Source organism: Schistocerca americana, chromosome 11 (genome assembly GCF_021461395.2).
Source record: "Schistocerca americana isolate TAMUIC-IGC-003095 chromosome 11, iqSchAmer2.1, whole genome shotgun sequence".
Lineage (NCBI taxonomy): Eukaryota > Metazoa > Arthropoda > Insecta > Orthoptera > Acrididae > Schistocerca > Schistocerca americana.
Genome location: NC_060129.1, coordinates 112,612,389 through 112,639,645, shown reverse-complemented (window position 1 = coordinate 112,639,645; position 27,257 = coordinate 112,612,389). Strand labels below are relative to the sequence as shown.

The following is a 27,257-nucleotide window of genomic DNA, read 5'->3' as shown; positions in this document are numbered from 1 at the left end:
GTAAGGAGGAGAAATGCGTACCATCACGTTTCAGACTTTGATAGAGGTCACATTGTAGCCTATCGCGATTGCGGTTTATCGTACCGCGACATTGCTGCTCGTGTTGGTCGCGATCCAATGACTGTTAGCAGAATATGGAATCGGTGGGTTCAGGAAGGTAATACGGAACGCCGTGCTGGATCCCAACGGCCTCTTATCACTAGCAGTCGAGATGACAGGCATCTTATCCGCATGGCTGTAACGGATCGTGCAGCCACGTCTCGATCCCTTAGGCAACAGATGGGGGCGTTTGCAAGACACCAACCATCTGCACGAACAGTTCGACGACGTTTGCAGCAGCATAGACTATCAGCTCGGAGACCATGGCTGCGGTTACCCTTGACGCTGCTTCACAGACAGGAGCGTCTGCGATGGTGTACTCAACGACGAACCTGGGTGCACGAATGGCAAAACGTCATCTTTTTCGAATGAATCCAGGTTCTGTTTACAGCATCACGATGGCCGCATCTGTGTTTGGCGACATCGCTGTGAACGCACATTGGAAGCGTGTATTCGTCATCGCCATACTGGCGTATCACCCGGCTTGATGGTATGGGGTGCCATTGGTTACACGTCTCGGTCACTTCTTCTTCGCATTGACGGCTCTTTGAACAGTGGACGTTACATTTCAGATGTGTTACGGCCCGTGGCTCTACCCCTCATTCGATCCCTGCGAAACCCTACATTTCAACAGGATAATGCACGACCACATGTTGCATGTCCTGTACGCGCCTTTCTGGATACACAAAATGTTCGACTCTTGCCCTGACCAGCACATTCTCCAGATCTCTCACCAATTGAAAACGTCTGGTCAATGGTGGCAGGGCAACTGGCTCGTCACAGTACGCCAGTTGCTACTCTCGATGAACTGTGGTATCGTGTTGAAGCTGCATCGGCAGCTGTACCTGTACACGCCATCCGAGCTCTGTTTGACTCAATGCCCAGGAGTATCAAGGCCGTTATTACGGCCAGAGGTGGTTGTTCTGGGTACTGATTTCTCAGGATCTATGCACCCAAATTGCGTGAATATGTAATCACATGTCAGTTCTAGTATAATATATTTGTGCAATGTATACCCGTTTATCATCTGCTTTTCTTCTTGGTGTAGCAATTTTAATGGCCAGTAGTGTACGTACTACCACCGTTCACCACTCTCTTTACCTGGCCCATGATATTCGTTTGTTTCGTACTGTCATGTCCATGCTAGCACTTTAGTAAAGATCAATAAAAGAGAAAACAAGAGGAATATCGACAAACGTAAAACGAGGGTAATGGAAAGTCGTCAGCCGATACTGAGGGAAATAGACTAGGAAATGATACATTAAAAGTGGTAGATTAGTTCTGCTCCCTGGGCAGTAAAGTAACTGATGGTGGACGAAGTAGGAAGGATGTAAAATATAGACTGACAATAGCAATAAAAGCGTTTCCGAAGAAGACAAATTTGTTAACATCGAATATAAATTTAAGCGTTATGATGTCCTTTCTGAACATGTTCCTCTGCAGTGTAGCCTAGAATGGTAGAGATACATGAACAATAAAGGTTCACACAAGAAGGGAGTACAAGCTTTTGGATGTGGTGCTACAGAAGAATGCTGAAGATGAGATAGGTATATAGAGTAACTAATGAGGAGGCACTGTACAAAATTGAGGGAAAGGAAATTTGTAGCATAATTTGGCTAAAACAATGGATCAATCGATAGGACACATTCTTAGATGTCAAGGGATTATAAATTTATAGTACTCTTGGAGGGAACTGTGGGAAATAAAAGTTGTAGAGGGGGACCAAGAGATGAATACCCTAAGCAGATTCAAAAGGATGAGGTTGCAATAGTTATTTAGAGATGAAGGCACTTGCACAAGATAAAGTAGCGCGTAGAGCAGCAGCAAAGCAGTCTTAGGACTGAAAACCACAACAACAACAACAAATTTCTCTTATCGCGAAACGTTTGTTTTTTGCTATTGCCAATCTGCCCTCTTTACTTCGCCCTTCGTGAACTATTCTGCTCCCCAAAAAGCGAAAGTCGTCTACTAGTTTTGATGACTCATTTTCTAATGTAACGCTCTTAGCATCACGTAATTTTACTTTCCTCCGTTATCTTTATTTTTATTTTGTTGATGTTCATCTTATAACCCCTTTTCAACACACAAATCATTCCTACTAACTCCCCTTCCAAATCATTTACCGTCTGCTTCAGAACTTAAATGTCGTCGGTAACCTCAAGGCTTTTTTCTTCCCCATGAAGTTTTAATTCCTTCTCCAAATCTTTCTTTGGGCTCCTTCGCAGCCTGCTCAACATACAGACTGAATAACACCAGGGATAGGCAACAATCTTGTCTCGCTACCTTCTTAACTACTATGTCCCTAACATGTGCTTTTACACCTATAACTGCCATTGATTAATGTAGAAGTTGTAGATAATCTTTCGTTTATATCTCTTACCTTCAGAATCTCGAACATTGTGCTCATCTTAAATTTTTAAAAACGTTCTCTGAGTGTACAAATTTTATAAAGATAGGTTTGCCTTTTTTTAGCCCATCTTCTAAGATGAGTCGTAGGGTCAGTACTGCGTTGCATGTTCCTACATTTCTCTGTAACCCAAACCAATCATCCCTGAGATCGATTTCTGCTTTTTACCTGTGAATTATTCGTATCAGTAGTTTGCAGAAGTAAGTTCCCAAAACTGATGGCTCGGTAATACATACACCTATCAGAAGGTGCCTGCTTTGGAATCCGGATTGTTAAATTCATGTTTAAGTCTGAAGGTATTTTTCATGTCTGATATGTTTTGCATGCAGAGATAGATATAGATGTCGTTACATGTATATAAATGTAGATGTAAATGTAAACAGAGATGTAGATGTTGGTGAAGGGCCAGGTGCAGATGTAGATGTGGATGTAGACACAGACATGGGTATAGATATAGATCCAGAAGCCTCATGTTATGCCATTAAGTTTTGCATCATTTCCACGTGGTACATTCCATGTGGTATGTTTTTGTTGCTGACTCCCTCACTGAGTGGTGCCTTTTCAGGCCCTGAAGGAAGTCCCCCGCCAGGCATACTACATAGGGACCAAGGTGGGCAGCTATGAACTGCATCCTCACCACATGTTCGACTTTTCAGCGAGCAAGACCCGGCAGAGCATCGAGAAGAGCCTCAAGCTGTTGCAGCTGGACTATGTCGACATTTTGCAGGTGAGCAACCTTTCTGTACAATTCATATATGTTACCAGATGAATGGATGAATGAATAGATAGGGTGGGTGGACGGGCAGGGGATGGGTTGGTAGATGTATGTATGTATGCATGGGATGGATGGATGGACTGATCAATGGATGGATCAGTGTGTGGTTGGGTGGGTGTGTGGATTAGTGGATATTTTTGGAAAATTGTGGTAAGTTCCCATGGGAGCAAACTGCTGAGCTCATCGGTCCCTAGGCTTGCACACTACTTAATCTAACTTAAACTAACTTACACTAAGGACAATACGCACACCCATGCCTGAGGGAGGATTCGAAAGACCGACATGGGGAGCCATGCCAACTGTGGCAAGGCATCTCAGACAGTGAGGCTACGCCACACTGCGATTGGTGGGTGTATTGACGCATGTATGGGTGGTGGATGGATGGGAGTGTGAATTGGTGGATAGGTGCGATGTATGGGCAGATGGCTGGGTGCATGATATCTGTGTCATTTACGCCCTTACTGTTCTTCCATCAAGCGAGTAGCATTGAATATGAAATGACTACTTGTTCAAACAACTTATGGGAATGTGGCCTGGAAGCGGTTACCAAGGCAGCCGATATTCCGACATGTGAAAATCCACTCATTTTCAAGGAAGAAAAAGCGAGAGAGAGAGAGAGAGAGAGAGAGAGCCGTGCAAAGCAATTTAAAAACTTAATGGGAGGGCCAACAGCCAGGAAACAAGAGACTACACACGGAGAAAATACACACAATAACATGACCAAAGACAGCCAATGGCAACCGTTATAGATAGTAAAACATCAACAGGGCAGTAAATAGCACTAACCTCATCCTCTTTTGTCTGACCAGGTATAGAGCAAGATTCCACACAGAATTAATTAAAAAGAAAAAAAAAACTGTCTCCATTTATAAAGTCATTCGGTAATTTAATCTCAACTGCGTCCTTCATCATATACCAATAAATGAAAGGCCACCCTAGTTGTTGATATGAACTTTGTTCATTCCACGACCTGTTTTGGCATGTTAAGTTACAGGAAATGAAAAACGAAGCTTACATATGTACAGTATGAGTACAGCGAAAATATACAACTTAGGTTGAGATAGTGAGAAGCAACACCCAGTGACAAAAAAAGGTAAGAAAGTTGGGTAGACTTAAAAAGTTATGTGTCATTGATAATGAAAGAAAAATGGGTGCATCATGATCATAAAAACTGTGAACAATAGAGAGAAGTGAGTCTGATAACCCATATGGGTACGTCATTCCCCACTCCTTCGTCTCAGTGAGAGAGTCCACCAGTCATGGTGGCTGTTGAGTGGTGGCGGGCCAGTCTCTCAGCAACCTCTGGGTGAGTAATCCGGCGTATTGGCCAGGGCAACCGTCGAACGCTCACTGTGTTTTAATATGTCACGTCGTTTCATACCAGTGCACACTCCGCTGCAGAGTGAAAACCTCTTTCTGGAAATCCCCCAGGCTGTGGCTAAGCCATGTCTCCGCAACAGCCTTTCTTCCATGAGCGCTATTTCTGCAAGATTCGCAAAGAGCTTCTGTGAAGTTTGGAAGGTAGGAGACGAGGTACTGACAGCACTGAAGCTGTGAGGATGGGTCGTGAGTCGTCCTTGGATAGGTAAGTTGGTAGAGCACTTGGCCGCGAAAGGCAAAGATCCTGAGATCGATTCTCGTTCTGGCACACAGTTTTAGTCTGCCAGGAAGTTTCATGTCAGCACACACTCCGCTGCGGATTGAAAATCGCATTCTGGCCATCAAAAATGTTGCAAATTGGCCAAAAACACTCTCAACAGGTCGGTATGTGCTTGAAGATGTTTCTCCTTTTTAGATGAGACATAACAGTATCTTCTCGCAAACAAACAAAGATTTACCAATGAGAAATCCCGCTGTTAATCTGTCGTTATATACAAAACTAGTGACCCACCCTCGATTCACATGGAGAGAGCTATAGTAAGTATCTACAACTAGATAACTTGTCTGTGGTAGCGTTGATGTGTTCAGCTACAAATAAAATTCAGAGAACATTGTTGTGTAACTGATTATCTTCACTTTAACATAAGTAAGAACTACATGGCACGAACATCCTCAGGAGGCAAAAATGTTTTCTGTTCAATGTTAAATTGGTGTTTTGCATGATATCTCATGGCAGTGTTGGTATCTGAAACCTACTGCACCACCCGTTCTGGCTGACTGCAGTGGCAGTCTGGTGCGAGCTACTACATTTTCTATTTAAACTTTCCCCGCATTTCCCTTCACACCACGTAAACATTAGCTCTAGACTATGCAATTTGTTCTTGTCAGTTTAATATCCAATACGTCCTGAATCCAAGGTCATTTAGGAAGTTGGCGGTAGCACACATCAGCCTTGCTACAGAGGTAGCTCGCGCCGGTTTGGTGCTACTGTCAGGCAGTCATACGCCTATCACCACTAGATGGCAACAGTGTCATTTTCATGGCAGCTGGGTACTTGAATGGACCATACTGTAGCCAACACGAAATGTTTATAAATCAGAAACATAAACCTTCTTCATGAATCAGTCTATTTGGTAGAGAAAACCACATCAAAAACCCTACAGCAGTTCCTGAGATTAACTTGTATGTAGAACCAGAAACTAAAGTGTCACACTTTAATTTATACACTATGTGATCAAAAGTATCCAGAAACCCCCCAAAACATACGTTTTTCATATTAGGTGCCCCACACTGCCAGGTACTCATATCAGCGACCTCAGTCATTAGACATCATGGGAGAGCAGTATGGGTCACTTCGTGGTACTCACAAACTTCGAACATGGTCAGGTGACTGGGTGTCATTTGTGTCATACGTCTGTACACGAGAATTCCACTCCTTAACATCCCTAGGTCCACTGTTTCCTATGTGATAGTGAAGTGGAAACGTAAAGAGACATGTACAGCACAAAAGCGTACAGGCTGGCCTTGTCTGTTGACTGACTAGCAGGGCCCACCGACAGTTGAAGAGGGCCATAATGTGTAATAGACAGACATCTACCCAGACCATCACACAGGAATTCCAAACTTCATCAGGATCCACTGCAAGTAGTTTGACAGTTAGGTGGGAGGTGAGAAAACCTGAATTTCATGGTCGAGCAGCTGCTCATAAGCCACATATCACACCAGTAAATGTCAAACGACGCCTCGCTTGGTGTAAGGAGCGTAAACACTAGACGATTGAACAGTGGAAAACCATTGTTTGGAGTGACGAATTACGGTACACAATAAGGCGATCCGATGGCAGTGGGTGGGTATGGCGAATGCCTGGTGAACGCCATCTGCCAGCGTGTGTAGTGCCAATAGTAAAATTCGGAGGTGGTGGAGTTATGGTGTGGTCGTGTTTTTCATGGAGGGGGCTGGCACCCCTTGTTGTTTTGCGTGGCACTATCACAGCACAGGCCTGCACTGATGTTTTAGCCACCTTTTTGCTTTCCACCGTTGAATGGCAATTCGTGGTTGGCGATTGCATCTTTCTATGCAATCTAGCACCTGTCCACAATGCACGGCCTATGGCGGAGTGGTTACACTGCAGTATCCCTGTAATGGGTTGGCCTGCACAGAGTCCTGACCTGATTCGTATAGGACACCTTTGTGATGTTTTGGAGCGCCGACTTCTTTCCAGGCCTCACTGGCCAACATTGATACCTCTCCTCAGTGCAGCACTCCGTGAAGAATGGGCTGCCATTCCCCAAGAAACCTTCGAGTACCTGATTGAAAATATGCCTGCGAGAGTGGAAGCTGTCATTAAGCCTATGGGTGGGCAAATACCATACTCAATTCCAGTATTACCGATGGTAGGTGCCACGAACTTGTATGTCATTTTCAGCTACATAGTGTACGTGCATATAGTCAGAAGACGATATAAACAACCTTAATTCTGTGTTATACAGTTGTACTGAAGTGCTAATTATTCATATACCTGAAAATACACACTGTCCAGTCACATCAATGTGACCACTTGTCCAAAACTTGAATAACCACCCTCAGCAGTGCGAGATTAGCAGGAAGCGAGTCTGTGTGGTTCTGGAAGGTACCAACAAGCATGTGGATCCATGCCAATTTAAACTCATCCTGGTGCTCTTCAGACCTGCAGATACGCTATGAGCTGTGTGACACAATGCGTGGTCTGCTTGGTAGATGGTGTTGAGGAAAAACAAACTGCGTACATGTGCTCTAAGAATAGATGTATACTTGTCTTGATCGATTGTGACTTCCAGAATAACAAGACCGTCCAGGAAATTCCATGAAAACAACCCGCATATCATACTGCTCCCGCCTGTGGCAGAATGTTTGCTTTCATATGTCTCACGCATTATATACCAACAGCTGTCCATCCAATGGAACCTAAAACTTGATTCATCTGAAAAGTCCACCTGTCGTCATTCAGTGGACGTCCTGTTGAGGTATTCGTGAGCAAATTCCAGCTTTCATCGCCAGTGTATTGCAGTCAGCGTGGGTGCATGGACTAGGCACCTGCTGCATAGGTCTTTACGCAGCAACATATTCTGAATGGTTGTTGTGGAGGTGACACTTTTGTTTGCCTCTGGGCTATCAGTTGCTTAACAGCTGCACATCTGTTCACCTGAACACATCTCCACATTGGTCCATGTGCATCTCGTGGTCTGGTGGCTAGCATTGCTGCCTCTGGATCACAGGGTCTCGTGTTCGATTCCCGGCTGGGTTGGGGATTATCTCTGCTCGGGGACTGGGTGTTTGTGTTGACCTCATCATTTCATCATCATCGTCATTATTAGTGACAGTGGCAGAATTGGACTGTGTAGAAATTGGAACATTGTATTGGCACTGATGACCGCACAGTTGAATGCCCCACAAGCCAAACATCATGATCTACATTGGTCGTTCGCCCTTGTCATCTATGGCTTGTGGTGCGCCACAGTTGCCTCGGCGCCAGTATATTTTACCCATAGCAGTATGCCAACAGCCTACAAATGTAACCATTCAGAGATGGCTCCATTCTAGGCCCAAAAGCTAATGGTCATACCCTTTTGGAAGTTGGGTATATAATTCTGTTTCCACTATACGACAATTGCTACAGTGTTTACCTGTGTCCTTTCCCTTCCCCCCCCCCTCCCCCTCTTTATATATCCTCCACTGTAGTCTGTCACCTGTTGTCTTTGAGTGGTTATTGCATGTTCATATTGAACATAGGTTCTGGTCACATCAGTGTGACTGGACTGCATAGCACACAATGTCAGTTTGGTGGCTGTTGCATGCCTCTTTGTGGTGTTGCACTTTTAATGGTTAGCACTGTTCATATAAACATTTAGCGGCATCTGTGCATTCCCGTTTGCAGGTGCACGATGTGGAGTTTGCTCCAGATTCGGAAATGGTAATAAACGAGACCCTGCCTGTGGTTAAGGAAGCGGTGGAGGCAGGCAAGGCACGGTTCATTGGGATCACAGGCTACCCTGTGTCTGCACTGAAGGACATCATCACCAGGAGTAAGGACATCAGGATCAGCACAGTCCTCTCCTACTGCCGAGACACCCTCGTCGACAGCACTCTCCAGGAGTACATGCCCTTCTTCAAGGTGAGTCTGTAGCAGCGTGCTGTGCTGGGTACATCATGCTGATAGGAACGGAAATCTTTATACCACGAGACTCCAGTCCGATATATATATCAAACTTCAGGCTGATCTTCCTCACTTATTTTGAAATTAATCTTCTGACTTGCTTGATGTGGCCTGGCAGTATCCCCTCCTGTCAAACCTATTCATCTCAGTGGAACACTAGCATCCTACATTCTCAGTTATTTGTTGGATAAGTTCCAGTCTCTGTTTTTCCCTATAGAGTTCCCCTCTACAGCTCCCTCAGGTGTCGTGGTAGTTATTGCCCGATGTGTTAATACGGGTAAATATCCTCTCATCTTCTCCTGCCTTCTTGTCAGTCTTTTCTGCATGTTTCGCTCCTAAAGCGATTCTGCAAAGAACCTCTCACTTCTTACAATATCAACATCCTTCTTAGTACCTCACGCCGAACGCTTCGATTCAATTCTGTTCCGTTATTACCACAGTCCATGATCCGCTTCCACACAATGCTGTGTCCAGATGCACATTCCCCGAAATTTTTTCTCCAAGATAAGGCCGATTTTTGATACCAGTAAGCTTCTTTTGATCAGGAATGCCTTTATCAGCTGTGCTAGTCTGTTATTTATGCCCTCCCTGTATCGTCCATTTTGTCTTATTTTCCGTCCAAACTAGCAGAACTCCTTTACTTCATCTGCTTCATGGCACAAAATTTGCATATTAAGTATCCCTAAGCTGATTCCTGGTACTCCTTATCACTTTAGTCTTTTGTCGGCCTACTGCCAGTACTTAGTACTCATGAGACCGTTGATTCCTTTCAAAAAGTGTTGTCATTCTTCCTCATTTCCAGTAGGGATATCATTATCATTAGCGAAAATTATCGTTGATATCCTTTCACCCTAAATTTTAATCCCACTCCTCAAACTTCCGTCTGTTTTCGTCATTATTTGCTTCATGTATAGATGAACGGTAGTCCAAATACTACATACCTGTCTAAAACTCTTTCTAATCCAAATAGTTCTTTCTTGACCTTCCATTCTTATTCTACCATCCCACCGAGCGAGGTGGTGCAGTGGTTAGCACACTGGACTCGCATTCAGGAGGACATCAGTTAAACCCCCATCTGGCCATCCTGATTTACGCTTCTCACGATTTCCCTAAATCACTTCAGGCAAATGCCGAGGTGGTTGCTTTGAAAGGCCACACCCAACTTCCTTCCTCGCCCTTCCCTGATGGGACCATAGACCTCACTCTTTGAGACATGAGCCCCAAGGGCACGAAGGTCCTCCTGTATTGACTCTGGGCTGGAAGTCTACAACCACTGAATGTCATCTTGAGAAATTTCTAGCCATGGCTGAAGCAGATACTGTTTCAGTTGATGAAGGATGCTGGATGGAATATGGAGTGTAAGCATATGTCTTTCTGCTGCATCCCAGACATTTTCTAAGGGAGACAAAATAGGGGACCGGACAGACCAGTCTAGGTCCACTACAACCATAAAGGTGTCAATGGGCTGAGCTGCAGCGCAATGGCGCGCATTATCCTGCTGGAATATGTTGTTTGGTATGCTGTGTAAGATAGGTATGGCAGCTGGGTTTCCAATTCGTGCTAGATTCTGGCAAGTATTCAACTTCCTTACTTCCTTTCAGTGATTACCAAATCTGTCCAGTAGTATTATCCAGTAGTTCCCCATGCGAGGAGACAGTTAATTCAAGAAAAAATATTCATTTAAGACACAGACTTGCTAAATATAATGCTTCAGTAACATTTTTCTTTCTTTCATTTGTCATTTTCATTTAATAAGTCAATGAGTTGGATCATTATATGATTCCTCTAGGTCAAGTTTGATTTGTGTGACCTATGGTGTTGTTGGCTTATCTCCTTGTATGTATGTCAGAATTCTGTTGGTGATTACTGATGATGTGTCCATAGCATTTTGGTCTTATTTGTCTGAAATCTGCTGATTGGTTTGACATCTCCTTTGCGATTTTCCTAGAGACTTATCTGCACATCTCCTCTGTCGGCTTTGGGTTGAGGATTTTTCTCACTATTTTGCTTTATTCCTTCAGCATTTCTGTATCACTTTTTCATATGAACTGTTAATGTCTCGTTTGCATACTGTATTTAAGGCCTAGTTACTGTGTTGTAGTGTCTAACGATTGAGTTAATGGGCATGAATTTCTTATTATATGTGTCCTGTATCTAGGCAATGACCTTGCAGCAGTGGATAGACCGGTTCCCGTTAGATCCCGGAAGTTAAGCGCTGTCGGGCGTAGCCTGCACTTGGATGGGTGACCATCCAGCCGCTATGCGCTGTTGCCATTTTTCGGGGTGCACTCAGCTTCGTGATGCCAATTGAGGAGATACTCGACCAAATAGTAGCGGCTCTGCTCAAAGAAAACCATCATAACGATCGGGAGACCAGTGTGCTGACCACACTCCCCTCCTATCCGCATCCTCAGTTAAGGATGATACGGCGGTCGGATGGTCCCGATGGGCCACTTGTGGCCTGAAGACGGAGTGCTGTCATACGTCCTGTGTCTCGCTGTACGATTTTTTCATTTTGTGTTGTCTTCTGTATCTTCTCACCTGCTGTGGTTTCGAGGATTTGACCTAGATATTTGAAATGTGAAACTCGGTTCATCTCGTATTTTGAGTCTAATTTTCGTATCTTTAGTTGTGAGTAAAAGAACTGAGACTTCTGGAAAGAGGTTTGCAGGCCAACTTCTTCCATGCATTCTTTTAGTACTTCTGTTTCAAGATGCAAAGTAATTAATGATATTTAGGGGCTAGTGGGCATTGACTTACATCAAGGGGGAAGTTAAAAATTTGTGCCGGGTCGTGATTCGAACCCAGATATCCTGCTCACTAGATAGATGTTGTGACCACTTTTGTTATATTTTATCTCATTTTGTTCGTTATTGTTCGTTTAGAGTGGACATCACATGACGCTAGTTCAAGTTCATCGTTGACTCATTAACTCAGTTTTATTATTTTTTTTACAGAGGGCACCTAACCCTCTGACCGAACACGCTCTACACTAAGCGATCCAGACGCAGTGGCCATGGTAACAGCATGGATTACCCTAGCACGCCTCCTGTCAGACCTGGACTGTCAACTTGCCGACACACTACTGATGTAGTACCCCTTGCCCATTACTCACTGCGTTTCGCCGTTTCCCGTAAGTGTTCAAGTGTGGTGTGCATCTGCACTGAAGGGATCATTGACTACTCTGTTCTTAATTATACAGGTTGGTCCATCTAAAGTTTAGGATGAGATTATCTCGAAAGCTACACATCAGGTAAAAATAGTGGATGAGACAAGTTCGTAAGCTCAAAGGGAGATACTACACGAGACCTCCAGCCCCCGCCCCCTTGGGTGAGGCGGGGTGCAACTTTTAAATCTTAAATGGAAACACCTATTTTTTATTTCAGTTTCGGAGTCTCCATAAAAAAGTAATCAAGTATTGTCTGAAACATTTTTTTAAACCATTGACAGATGGCGCTGAAATCGTGAAAAAAGTAAGATAGGGGAAAAACTCTGATTAATTAAGAATTATCCGAGAAAGACGCGCCAAATCGATAGAAAAAGTGCACCAGTTCTTTCGTTACACCAGATTAAGCCATTTTTGTACAAAATGTACTGTATCCTTCTTTTACCGTTACCCAGGAACAACGACGTGGAGGTAGTAGAATGATGTTCCCATGGGGTGCTTCATTAGCGTGAGTCCCCTTGCCTCTCACATGTTGGGGCGCTTAATCAATGAAATTAGCCACGAATAAATTGTTCAAAATTATCCCCATTTGCTTCAATGCATAAAGTCAATCGTCTGCGAAAGTTGGCCACAGTTTTGATCAGCGCATCCCATGGTATGGCTGCACACACTCTTCGAATGCGTTGCTCCATATCGTTTCAGATTGTGGGCTGTCTTTCATAAACAGTATTTTTTTAAATAACCCCACAAGAAAAATCAGGAGATGTTAGGTCTGGTGAACGTGGAGGCCACTGAATTGGTCTGCCGCGTCCTATCCACCGACCAGGGTACCGTATATTTAGAACGTTCCGCGCATTTTTAGCATAATGGGGAGCTGCTCCGTCCTATTGGAACCACATTCGTTGCCTAGTTTCTAAATCAACATCTTCCAACAAATCATCACGGAGAAGTTGTAAATAAGATTCCCCAGTTACATTTCGCACAAAAAAATACTGTCCTATCAAGTAACCGTTTAAAATTCCACACCAGACCATTAACGACCATTTGCGTTGATTGTCAACGGGTCTGTGCCAGTGTGGATTGTCAGGGGACCAACAATGACAATCATGACGATTTAGTTCGCCATCGTTTTTGGACGTGGCTTCATTAGTGAACATAACGTATCTAAAAACATCATTGTCACCTCTCACCGTTTCCCAGGCAAATTGGCAGAAATGCACGCGTATTTGCATAGCTTTTGGCGTTAATGCCTGAGTCAATCTGATATGATACGCATGATATTTATGTGCCTTCAGAATCCTCAAAACAGTTGATTTCGGTATTCCAGTTTGTCTCTGAATTGCACGACTACCAATTTATGCGCCCAGTTGAACTAATGCGAGAAAGGTAAAGGTACAAGTGTCATTTTCCTTGTATTCGCGATGTTGTATCCATTTTGAGCTCGTTGAGTGCAATTTCGAATATGTTTTGACTTGGATGTATGTTTGGGAAACGATGCGCATACAATTGCGCAGCTGCAGCGTAATTGTTGTGGCATTCAACTAAAATTAACATCATATCAACAATCTCTGTAGGAGGATAGTCAGCCATGTTTCGCTAAAGAATAATTTACCTTCGTCAGTTGATGTTTACGGTCCACAATCTGAAAGTGAAGTGACGTCTGATCGCATTGCATCGAGCTTTATACTGAGCCATAGTTCGCAATTTTATCACGGTAGTAACGCAATTGTGAAGAGTTCCCTAAGGCGATTTTGATAAATGGTTCAAATGGCTCTGACCACTATGGGACTTAACATCTGTGGTCATCAGTCCCCTAGAACTTAGAACTACTTAAACCTAACTAACGTAAGGACATCACACACATCCATGCCCGAGACAGGATTCGAACCTGCGACCGTAACGGTCACGCGGTTCCAGACTGAAGCGCCTAGAACCGCACGGCCTACGGCCGGCGACGATTTTGATACCATTCTGCCTCCTTCCATCCAAAACTGTGGCGGGTAGGATACATTTTGTACAAAAATAGCTTAATTTGGCATAATGAAGGAATTGGTGCACATTTTGTATAGATTTGATGCTAAATAAATCGGAGCTCTTCCCCAATTTTAATGTTTCTCGATTTCAGCGCCATCTGTCAATGGTTTAAAAAAATGTTTCAGACAAAACATGATTGCTTTTTTATGGAGAATCCGAATCTGCAATAAGATTTAAATGTTGCCCCTCGCCCTACCCATGGGAGCGGGGGCTGGGGGTTACGTGTAGTATCATTTGGTGTCCCCCTTTGGACTTACAAACTTGTCGTACCCACTATTTTTGCCCGATGTATAGGTTTCGAGATAATCTCATCCAAAACTTCAGATGGACCACATTGTACATACGGTCTCTGTTTTTTTGAACATGTCCAGAAGGACAGACACCACATACACATTTCTAATTGTTTGGTTTGAGAGTATGGCCCAGCTGTCTGCAAAATGGAGGTTTGAGATTTCTGTGTTCACTTGGGCTCTTCCGCGTTGCGTTGCTTCCCATTATCTGTAGATTTTTAGTTCTTTTTCCCTGTCCCTCATTATTTTGTCTTGGGCTGGACTGAACAATAGCTGGAATACTTCCAGAACGAAATTTTCACCCTGCAGTGGAGTGTGGGCTGATATGACACTTGGAGGAAGATTAAAACTGTCTCTAGTTCTTTTTTATGTAGGTTTGTTTATTATTTTATCATGTTTTTGCATGGCTGTGTTTAATTGTTTTCATTTGATTATTGTAGGCTTATTTCTTCTATTATGAGTTCTTATTTTAATTGCTCTCTTTAGTTATTTTTATTTTTTTCTGTTTGGTTGATTTATTGTAGTAGGAGTTGTTATTGTATTCGATTTTTTATTAATTCTGATTAAAAAGCGAGGATACATGCATCCACCCTCCGTCGCATGGAATCCCTGATGCGCTGATGCAGCCCTGGAGAATGGCGTATTGTATCACAACCATCCACAATACGAGCACGAAGAGTCTCTACATTTGAGGGTTGAGGTCAGGAGAGCGTGGAGGCCACGGAATTGGTCCGCCTCTACCAATCCATTGGTCACCGAATCTGTTGTTGAAAAGCACACGAACACTTCGACTGAAATGTGCAGGAGCTCCATCGTGCATGAACCACATGTTGTGTCGTACTTGTAAAGGCACATGTTCTAGCAGCACAGGTAGAGTATCCCGCATGAAATCATGATGAAGTGCTCCATTGAGCATAGGTGAAAGAACATGGGGCCCAGTCAAGACATCACCAACAATGCCTGCCCAAACGTTCACAGAAACTCTGTGTTGATGACGTGATTGCACAATTGCGTGCGGATTCTCGTCAGCCCACACATGTGGCGGTGAACCGAGGAAGCACAGTACATACTGAAGAAACTAAAATGAGCTCTAACAAGGAAATTAAGCGTTTCCGGACACATGTCCACATAACATCTTTTCTTTATTTGTGTGTGAGGAATGTTTCCTGAAAGTTTGGCCGTACCTTTTCGTAACACCCTGTATTTGCATATCTTTGTGAATCATGGCAACGGCCTTGCCGCAGTGGGTACACCGGTTCCCGTCAGATCACCGAAGCTAAGCGCTGTTGAGCGTGGCCGGGGTGACCATCCGGGCCGCCATGCGTTGTTGCCATTTTTCGTGATGCCAACTGGGGAGCTACTCGTCTGAATAGTAGTGGCTCCAGTCAAAGAAAACCATCATAACGAACGGGAGAGCGGTGTGCTGACCACACGCCCCTCCTATCCGCATCCTCAGCTGAGAATGACATGGCGGTCGGATGGTCCCGATGGTCCACTTGTGGCCTGAAGTCGGAGTGCTTTGTCGATCACCCTGTATAAGGGGGACGAACAGTGTCACCTGGCCAGCGGTCACTATGACGGACACAGAGATGCTGGGTGCTTGTGCAAGACAGCATTATCAGCAACCGACAGAGCTTTTTTCTGCGGGTCTCCATTTGGCCAGCTGGTCGAGTTGTACAGTATCCAGATTTGGGAGCTGTTAGGAGCTGACAGTGGCACCATCTCGGACCATAGGGGCATGTGTACACATTGTCGAGGTGCTGGTCGACAACTGTCCACCGTAAGAGGGGTCGCTGTATTGTGCACCAGATACATTCTGCCCCTTGTCATTTGCTGCTGCCATTGGAGGACAAGCAATGAACTCCCTGCAATACTGTGTGTCATAACACGCCATTGGCTGGAGACCAGCAGCAGCTGGACTGGGGTATTACCATCTCGTGTTTAGGCTGCCAATAACACTGTAACACAAACGGTTCTGTTTGTAGCACCACGGTTGGGAAGCGTGGACTGCTGTCACACTGTGCTCAGTGATGAATCACGGTCATGTACCCCCCCTTGATGACCACCTTCAGCCACTGTGTGGGGTTCCTGTGGAGAGGCACCGGTCAAGTTCTTTCTAAAGTGTCCTCGATATTGTAATTACTGAAATAACTTCTCATAGCCTCTCCTTCGCTGAAGTCTCAGTTACTTTCCTCCTCCCCACCATGGTGCTTCACGTGTCTTGTCAGGCAGTGTACGCAGTGTGATCAAAAGTCTCCAGACACCCCCAAAAACATACGTTTCCCATATTAGATGCATTGTGCTGCCACCTACTGCCAGGTACTCCATATCAACGCCCTCAGTACCCATTAGACGTCGTGAGAGAGCAGAATGGGGCGCTGCTCGAAACTCGTGGACCTCGTATGAGGTCAGGTGACTGAGTGTCACTTGTGTCATACGTCTGTACGCAAGATTTCCGCACTCCTAAACGTCCCTAGGTCCACTGTTTCCGATCTGATAGTGAAGTGGAAACGTGAAGGGACACGTACAGCACATAATCGTACAGGCCGACCTCTCTTGACTGACAGAGACTACCAACATTTGAACAGGGTCGTAATGTGTAGTACGCAGACATCTATCCACACCATCACACAGGAATTCCAAACTGCATCAGGATGCACTGCAAGTACTATGACAGTTAGGCGGGAGGTGAGGAAACTTGGATTTCACGGTCGAGTGGCTCCTCATAAGCCACACATCACGCCGGTAAGTTCAAAACGATGCCTCTCTTGGTGTAAGGAGCGTAAACATTGAACAGTGGGAAAACGTTGTGTGGCGATCCAGTGGCATGGTGTGGGTATGGCGAATGCCCAGTGAACATCATCTGCCAGCGTGTGTAGTGCCAAAAGTAAAATTCGGAGGCGGTGGTGTTATGGTGTGGTAGAGTTTTTCATGGAGAGGTCTTGCACCCCTTGTTGTTTTGCGTCGCACTATCACAGCACAGGCCTACATTGATGTTTTAAGTACCTTCCTGCTCCCCACTGTAGAAGAGCAATTCGGGAATGGCGATTGCATCTTTCAACACGATCGAGCAGCTGTTCATAATGCACGGCCTGTGGCGGAGTGGTTATGTGACAATAACATCCCTGTAATGGACTGGCCTGCACAGAGTCCTGACATGAATCGTATAGAACACCTTTGGGATGTTTTGGAACGCCGACTTCGTGCCAGGCCTCACCGACAGACATCGATACCTATCCTCAGTGCTGCACTCCGTCAAGTATAGGCTGCCATTCCCCAACAAACCTTTGAGCACCTGACTGAACGCATGCCTGCGAGAGTAGCGTCTGCCATCAAGGCGAAGGGTGGGCCAACGCCATACTGAATTCCAGCATTACCAGCGGAGAGTCTTTTTCAGCTAGGTGTCCGGATACTTTTAATCACATAGTGTATATTTATTAATACCTTTGCCGTTACCAAAATTTCTCTTTGCTTATAAAACTGTGAATACATGAATACGACACCAGGACCAAATACAACCTCTACAAAACGTTTGTGCAATAGTACAGAATGGAGTCAGAGACAATCTTTCAGAGTGCATTATATGTCACTTAGATATCGTGTTGAAGCTTAACATTAAATTGAAGAACTTTCCACTGATCAACTGATTATACTCCACCGTATAGCGTCTTTAGGAAAACTCTTAAATTCAGTGTCTTAAGTTATTCCATGGTTAGAATTGTCTCCATACTACAGTAGCATGAAATCATTTCGCTGACTTGCACTTGTATTAAAACAAACGTACATCCTTGACTAGACCCATCTCTGTGGACTGCATAGATTTTTTCGATTTTTTCAGTCATGTGACTGGTTTTGATGTGTCCTGCCATGAATTTCTCTTCTCTGCCAACCTGTTCATCTCATAGTGGCACTTACACCCAACAACCTCAAACATTTATTTGGCATATACCAATCTCTGTCTTCTCATACAAATTTTACTCGCCACAGCTCTGTCAATCACCATGGACGTTGTTCCTTGAAGTCTTAACACACGTCCGGTCATTCCTCTTCTTCTCTGTGTCAATGTTTTCCACATGTCCCCCTTCTCAGAACATCCTCATTTCTTATCTTTTCTTCTTCTTCTTCACTTCATGGAGTAGACTTGCAACCAGCTGTGTCCTCACTGAACCCAACTGTTCCTTGGTGCTCCTTCGTTTCCCATTCCTGTTGGTTTATAATTGGTTGCTTGCTTAACTAATCTGTCGTCCCCATCCTGTTGATGCGTTGTTTCCGTTTCACGGATCTGCGTCCTGATTTTTATTCACGCAGTATACATTCGAATGGTTCAAATGGCTCTAAGCACTATGGGACTGAACAACTGAGGTCATCAGTCCCCTAGACTTAGAACTAACTAACCTAAGGACATCACACTCATCCATGCCCGAGGCAGGATTCGAACCTGCGACCGTAGCAGCAGCGCGGCTCCGGACTGAAGCGCCTAGAACCGCTCGGCCACAGCGGCCGGCAATATACATTCGGTGTTTCTATTATAATACTGTTGTGTATTTGATCTCTTAACTTTCCATAAAAAATTCGTTGCAGGTGAGAGTGTTCATCTCTTGTCTTTCTCAGTCTATGTCTAAGATCTGCTTTCATATACGAGATATCTCAATAATTTTATTTTTACATGAAAGCCTGTACCTTAATCTACGCACTGACGCCATTACGGTCTGATGCTTCCTTGTTTACGTTGTGTACTGAGTGTTTAAGATGCCTCCGATAATCAAGACTCTTGGGCTGTTATAAGATTTCTTAGTGGTAAAGGCCTAAAAGGCATCGATATTCATCGTGAGATCTGTGCAGTTTACGGAGAAAACATTGTGAGTGATGGAATGGTAAGAAAGTGTGTGAGAGCATTTAAAGATGGCCGCACAAATGTGCACGATGAACAACGGAGTGGACGTCCTTCGGTCGTTAATGAAAGTTTGGTGCAGGAAGTGGACAATAAGGTGAGAGAAAACAGACGCTTTGCGATTTCCTCCTTGCGGGATGACTTTCCTAATGTTTCTCGTAGTGTTTTGTACGGCATTGTCACCGAGCACTCGAATTACCGACAATTGTGCGCACGTTGGGTACCGAAAAAGGTTGACAGATGTGCACAAAACCAAACGTTTAGACAGTGCATTCATTGACTTTCCTTGAGCGGTACCACAACGACGGTGATGATTCCTCAAGCCAAATTGTTACGGGCGATGAAACATGGGTCACCTACGTCACACCAGAATCAAAGCAACAGTCCGTGGAAGTTGAGCAAGCGCATCGTTTTGCTGCAAATCAATGCCCGTCCGCACGTGGCGAATCGGACCAAAGATCTCATCACATCTTTTCGACGGGAAACTCTGGATCATCCTCCGTACAGCCCCGATCTTGCGCCCAGTGACTGCCGTCTGCTCCTGCACTTGAAGAAACACCTGGGCGGTCAGCGTCTTCAAGACGACGACGAAGTCAAAACAGTGGTGATGCAGTGGTTAACAAGTCAGGCGGCAGACTTCTATGAGGAGGGTATTCAAAACTGGTGCAACGTTATGACAAGTGCGTCAGTATTGACGGAAATTATGTAGAAAAGTAGATTAAGGTACAGGCTTTCGTGTAAAAATAAAATTATTGAGATATCTTAGCACGTCTTTATTTTAATTTCAAAACGGTACATACTTAAGAAACACGCCTTGTATAATAGGCGTAGCCATTACTTTTTAAGATATTAGCTTTGTATCCTTCCTTTTCTTGTCACCGAGTTCTCTCTGTATCGCATCACATACCATTTGATATTGATACCATTTATTAGTGACATCGTTGCCATACTTGTACTTATTACCGCAGTCAGACAGTTGGTAATGTGGCACCTGTTCTTTTGTTTGTCTAGTCCAGTGGTTCCCAACAGGTGATCCGCAGACCGCCAGGGGTCCGCGAGCTATGCTAGAGGCGTCCGCAAGATGCTATTAGAATAAAAAATGTATTGAATATATTTCGTATGATAACAGATTTTTTTTGTTTTGGCCGCTTCCTTCACGAGCAGAGCTTTAGCGAACGCTAACTTCTGCGTCTAGCGTCTTCCTAGAGCCAACTGACACTACCACGTTCTAGCGCAAAACTAGAATTAGATAGACGCAAATAGTTCTGCTGTATGCCGTTAGACTGCGCGCGCTGCCTCTTTGCAGCTGACAACTGACAGTCACTTTACGCAGAAACTCGCATTTCAGACGACAATCGGCCATTGTTAATTTCTTGTCAGTGCTTTCACAGACCGTGGAAGTTTCAAGTTTGGAACATACTATTTCACAAATAATGGATTGAAAGGTCAGAATGACCTCATTTCATTAAAAACTGAAAATTAAAACTAACTGTATAACGATGGTGTACTCTGTTGTAACTATTTTTTCAAGTAAATAATACCTTGTATGAAATTAGTGTTTTCTTATTTTTCACACATGTCTACTCAATTCAATCTCAAGTGTAGTACACTTGAAAGACCAGTGCACTCACTTTTAATTTTTTCCTGTCATTTTCAAAAAAATGGCTTGAGCACTATGGTACTTAACATCTGAGGTCATCAGTCCCCTAGAACTTAGAACTGCTTAAACCTAACTAACCTAAGGACAACACACACATCCATGCCTGAGGCAGGATTCGAACCTGCAACCGTAGCGGTAGCGCGGTTCCAGACTGAAGCGCCTAGAACCGCTCGGCCATAGCGGCCGGCCCCCTCATTTCCAGTTCATACTCAAATTTTTTTAAGGAGTTTGTTATACTAAACACCCAGATTTGAAGACAAAGATTTTGAGCAATAATCAAGAATTTAACAATAACAATGATGGCAAGAATAGAATCTTCGAAATGTGGTGCTACAGAAGAATGCTGAAGATTAGATGTGTAGATCACATAACTAATGAGGAGGTATTGAATAGATTTGGGCAGAAGTCTGTGGCACAACTTCACTAGAAGAAGGGATCGGTTGGTAGGACATGTTCTGAGGCATCAATGGATCACCAATTTAGTACTGGAGGGCAGCGTGGAGGGTAAAAATCATAGAGGGAGACCAAGAGATGAATACACTAAGCAGATTCAGAAGGATGTAGGGTGCAGTAGCTACTGGGAGATGAAGAAGCTTGCACAGGATAGAGTAGAATGGAGAGATGCACCAAACCAGTCTCAGGACTAAAGACCACAACAACAACAACAAGAATGATGGCTAAATTGAAAAAGTTTTAAGCTCAATATTTTTTCAACAATGAACATGTCAATGTTTTTTCTAAGTAACAAAAATATAAAACGTGTAAAAAGACTCTTAATTTGCCTTTCTTAGGTAGTTGATACTCTGATATGACAAGGTACCAGTCATGCTGTATGAGAGGGTCCCCGAGAAAATTTTGTTGGGAACCCCTGGTCTAGTCAGTCCACCTAACTTTCACGGTCCTCCTATAGCACCACGTCTCAGCACTTCGATTCTCTCCTTTTCCTGGTTTCTCTACATCCCACGAAACGTTACTGACGTAATGTAATGGCGCCTCTGAACATAGCCTAGTCCACCTCTGGCGCCTTTTGTTCCCAGAGCCAGGGTGTGGAGCTGGGTAAGCTCGCTGTATACCACGCGCTGACGCGCGAGGGCCAGGCGACGCACATCGTAGGGGCCAACTGCAGGGAGGTGCTGCACTTGAACCTGAGGACACTGCGAGAGGGACTCACCGAGGCAGAGCGACAGGTGCTGGAGCACGTCAAGGACAGGTAAGGCGAGGGTTCGGCCCGCGACTGAGCTTCTGGTACTTGGTAAATTACACTGCTGGATAGTAAAATTGCAACAACATACTCACTGAAGAGCCAAAGAAACTGGTACACCTGCCTAATATCCTGTAGGGACCCCGCGAGCACGCGAACCTGCCACAGTATAACGTGGCATGGACTCGAGTAATGTCTGAAGTACACTACGGGCCATTAAGATCGCTACACCAAGAAGAAATGCAGATGATAAACAGGTATTCATTGGACAAATATATTACACTAGAACTGACGTGTGATTACATTTACACACAATTTGGCTGCATAGATCCTAAGAAATCAGTACCCAGAAGAACCACCTCTGGGCGTAATAACGGCATTGGTACGCCTGCGCGTTGAGTCAAACAGAGCTCGGATGGCGTGTACAGGTACAGCTGCCCATGCAGCTTCAACACGATACCACACTTCATCAAGAGCAGAGACTGGCATATTGTGATGAGCCAGTTGCTCGGCCACCACCGAGCAAACGTTTTCAATTGGTGAAAGATCTGGAGAATGTGCTGGCCAGGGCAGCAGTCGAACATTTTCTGTATCCAGAAAGGCCCGTACAGGACATGCAACGTGCTGTCGTGCATTATCCTGCTGAAATGTAGGGTTTCGCAGGGATCGAATGAAGGGTAGAGCCACAGGTCGTAACACATCTGAAATGTAACGTCCACTGTTCAAAGTGCCATCAATGCGAACAAGAGTGACCGAGACGTGTAACCAGTGGCATCCCACACCATCACGTCGGGTGATATGCCAGTATGGCGATGACGAATACACGTTTCCAATGTGCATTCACCGCGATGTCGCCAGACACGGATGCGACTACACTGATGCTGTAAACAGAGCCTGGATTCATCCGAAAAAATGACGTTTTGCCATTCGTACACCCAGGTTCGTCGTCGAGTACACGAAATGAGACGCTCCTGTCTGTGATGCAGCGTCAAGGGTAACCGCAGCCACGGTCTCCGAGCTGATAGTCCGTGCTGCTGCAAACGTCGTCGAACTGTTCGTGCAGATGGTTGTTGTCTTGCAAATGTTCCCATCTGTTGACTCAGGGATCGAGACGTGGCTGCACGATCCGTTACAGCCCTGCGGATAAGATGCCTGTCATCTCCACTGCTAGTGATACGAGGCCGTTGGGATCCAGCACGGCGTTCCGTATTACTCTCCTGAATCCACTGATTTCATATTCTGCTAACAGTCATTGGATCTCGACCAACGGGAGTAGCAATGTCACAATACAATAAACCGCAATCGCGATAGACTACAATCCGACCTTTATCAAAGAAACGTGATGGTACGCATTTCTCCTCCTTACACGAGGCAATGCCAGTCAACTGCTGTTTGTGGCCGGCCAGAGTGACCGAGCGGTTCTAGGCGCTACAGTCTGGAACCGCGTGACTGCTACAGTCGCAGGTTCGAATCCTGCCTCGGACATGGGTGTGTGATGTCGTTAGGTTTAAGTAGTTCCAAGTTCTAGGGGACTGGTGACCGCAGAAGATAAGTCCCATAGTGCTCAGAGCCATTTGAACCATTTTGCTGTTTGTGCATCAGAAATCGGCTGGAAACTTTCCTCATGTCAGCACATTGTAGGCATCGCCACCGGCGCCAACCTTGAATGAATGCTCTGAAAAGCTAATCATTTTCATATCACAGCATCTTCTTTCTGTCGGTTAAATTTCCCGTCTGTAGCACATAATCTTCGTGTTGTAGCAATTTTAATGGCCAGTAGTGTAGTTCTGGAGGGAATTGACACCAGGGATGTCCATAAGCCCGTGAGATTATGAGGGCGCGGAGGTCTCTTCTGAACAGCACGTTGCAAGGCATCCCAGATATGCTCAGTAATGTTCATGTCTGGCGTGTTTGGTGGACAGCGGACGTGTTTAAACTCAGAAGAGTGTTCCTGGAACCATTCTGTAGCAGTTCTGGACGTATAGGGAGTCGCATTGTCGTTTTGAAACTGCCCAAGTCCGTCGGAATGCACAGTGGACATGAGTAGATGCAGGTAATCAGACAGGATGCTCACGTACGTATCACCTGTTCAAATGGCTCTGAACACTGTGGGACTTGACATGTGAGGTCATCAGTCCCCTAGAACTTTGAACTACTTAAACCTAACTAACCTAAGGACATCATACACATCCATGCCCGAGGCAGGATTCGAACCTGCGACTGTAGCGGTCGCGCGGTTCCAGACTGAAGCACCTAGAACTGCACCGGCCGGCGTGTTACCCGTCATAGCCATATCTAGACGTATCAGAGGTCCCATATCACTCCAACTGCACACCCCCCACACCATTACAGAGCCTCCACCAGCTTGAACAGTCCCCTGCTGACACGCAGGATCCGTGGATTCATGAGGTTGTCTCCATACCCGTACCTGTCCATCCGTTAGATACAATGTGAAAGGAGACTCGTGCGATAACACAACTTGTTTCCAGTCACCAACAGTCCAATGTCGTTTAGCACGGGCCAGGGCGAGGCAAAAAGCTTTGTGCCGCGGAGTCATCAACGGTACATGAGTGCCCCTTCGGCTCCGGAAGCCCATATCGATTATGTTTCGTTGAATAGTTTGCGTGCTGAAACTTGTTGATGGCGCAGCACTGAAATCTGTAGCAGTTTGCGGAAACGTTGCTCTCCTGCCACATTGAACGATTCTCTTGAGTCATCGTTGGTCCCGTTCTTGCATGATCTTTTTCCGGTCGCAGCAATGTCAGAGATTTGATGTTTTACCGGATTACTAATATTCACAGTACATTTGTGATGTGATCGTATGGGAAAATCCCCACTTCATCCTAATCTCGGAGACGCTGTGTCCCTTCGCTTGTGCGCCGACTATAAGAGCTCGTTCAAATTCACTTAAACCTCGATAACCTGCCATTGTATCAGCAATAACGGATCTAACAACGGCGTCAGACACTTTTTGTCTTATATTGGCGTTACTGACATCAACGCCGTATTATGCCTGTTTAAATGTTTCTGTATTTTAATACACATGCCTATAGCAGTTTCTTTGGCTCTTCAGCGTATTTGGAACATTACTGTATCCAAACACTATTGAATATCTCGAAAAAACGATTTACTAACACACAGCGCACATTCACAACACGAATGGCTCTTTATTCACTCAAAGTAAGGAGTGCTACCAACGGTGGATGTCGTTGATTCCATATTTCTGAATTTACACAAGGCTTTTAGCACAGTTCCTCACAAGCAGCTTCTGTTCAAATTGCTTTCATTGTTTAAGTTGCGGAGCCCGAATCGTGATTTCTTGTCAGAAGTAGTCTGTAGTAACCTATGGAAAACCATCGAGTGAAACAGAAGTGATACCTGGCGTCTCACAAAGAAGTGTTATAGACCCTCTGCTGTTCCTAATGTACATAAGCGATATAGGCGACAATCTGTGCAGCTCTCTTACATTGTTTGTACATCATGCTGTTCATGAAACGGTCCATGTCATAGCAAACAGACCCTGAAACGAAAATATCTCACCTCGTAATGTAACTGCTTAGGAAGGCGTTGCTTGCTGCTTTCGGTGCACCAGTTGCAAATTTCTCACTACAGTTGCTGAGAGCGTATTTCAATGCTCCAGGCGACAATTAATCTATTTTATACACGTCACTGAGCGAGACACTCTTTAAATAAAAATGACCTGCATCGAGGATGTGGACAGTGCTCTTGGTAAAATATATCTTTAACACACTGTTTTTAAATTACCTGCTATACTATCACTTGTGCGAAATTTATGTTACAACACTCATTAACGTTGACAAAGGGCAACATTGATATCAAACCCCTACTCACAAAAATGTTAGACAAATAAATAATAAACATTAAAAATACCTTACAGTGAAAATTACTCAATCTTTAAAGAAAAACCTGAAGTCCCTCGACATAGATGTCTCATTAAACAATGGTTCCAAACCACGCGTGACTGCAATGCAACTGAATAAAAAATATTACCTCCATCCCTCTTCTTACTCTTTTCTAATCTCATTACATCTCATTTCATCCTAAATCACTAATCGAATCCTTCTTCTGTGTTCCACAATATTCAAACACAAATCATTCTACTTCAACACACGTGCCCTTAACTTTACGTCTACATACGAGTCACCTGATCGGCGTCTGTCTCATTACCACTCCAACTATAGGACTCCAGCGCCAGGCAGCGATGACAAAACAAACACATCTTCCAGCAAGTCAGCTACTCTGACCAAAGACTGCGCGCAAATACACTAAAGCACCACAGAAACTGGTATAGGCATGCGTATTAGTACACAGAGATATGTAAACAGGCAGAATACGGCGCTGTGGTCGGCAAACCTATATAACACGAGTGTCTCGGGCAGATGTTAGATCGGTGTCTGCTGCTGCAATGGCAGATCGTCAAGATTTAACTGAGTTTGAAAGTGGTGTTACAGTCGGCGCATGAGCGATGGGACATAGCATCTCCCAGGTAGCAATGAAGTGAGGATTTTCCCGTAGCATTTCACGAGTGTACCGTGAATATCAGGAGTCTGGTGAAACATCAAATCTCTGACATCGCTGCGGCCGGAAAAAGATCGTGCAAAAATGGGACCAACGACGACTGAAGAGAATCGTTCAGCGTGACAGAAGTGCAACCCTTTCGCAAATTGTTGCAGATTTCAACTTTGGGGTATCAACAAGTGTCAGCTTGCAAACCATTCGACGAAACATCATCGATATGGGCTTTTGGAGCCGAATGCCACCTTGACGAATGCACGATACAGAGCTTTACGCCTCGCCTGGACTCGTCAACACCAACATTGGAGTGTTGATGACTGGAAACATGTTGCCTGGTCGGACGAGTCTGGTTTCAATTTCTATCGAACGGATGGACGTGTACTGGTATGGAGAGAACCTCATGAATCCATGGGCCCTGTATTTCAGTAGGGGACTGTTCAACCTGGTGGAGGCTCTGTAATGGTGTGGGGCGTTTGCAGTGGGAGTGATACGGGACCAGTTATACGTCTAGATATGACTGATAGGTGACTCATACGTAGGCATCCTGTCTGATCACCTGGATCCATTCACGTCCATTGTGCATTACGACGGGCTTGGGATTTTCCAGCAGGACAATGCGACACCGT

At 44.8% G+C, this 27,257-nt stretch overlaps 1 protein-coding gene across 1 annotated transcript in view; it reads left to right on the top strand.

The window, feature by feature from the left end:
• The window catches only part of LOC124553346, a 160,381-nt gene that overhangs the window by 15,346 nt on the left and 117,778 nt on the right, over nt 1-27,257 (top strand). The window contains exons 3-5 of the mRNA XM_047127221.1: nt 3,072-3,233; nt 8,575-8,811; nt 21,932-22,104. Of these exons, the coding sequence (XP_046983177.1) occupies nt 3,072-3,233; nt 8,575-8,811; nt 21,932-22,104 (572 nt within the window). The remainder of the gene's footprint in view (nt 1-3,071; nt 3,234-8,574; nt 8,812-21,931; nt 22,105-27,257) is intronic.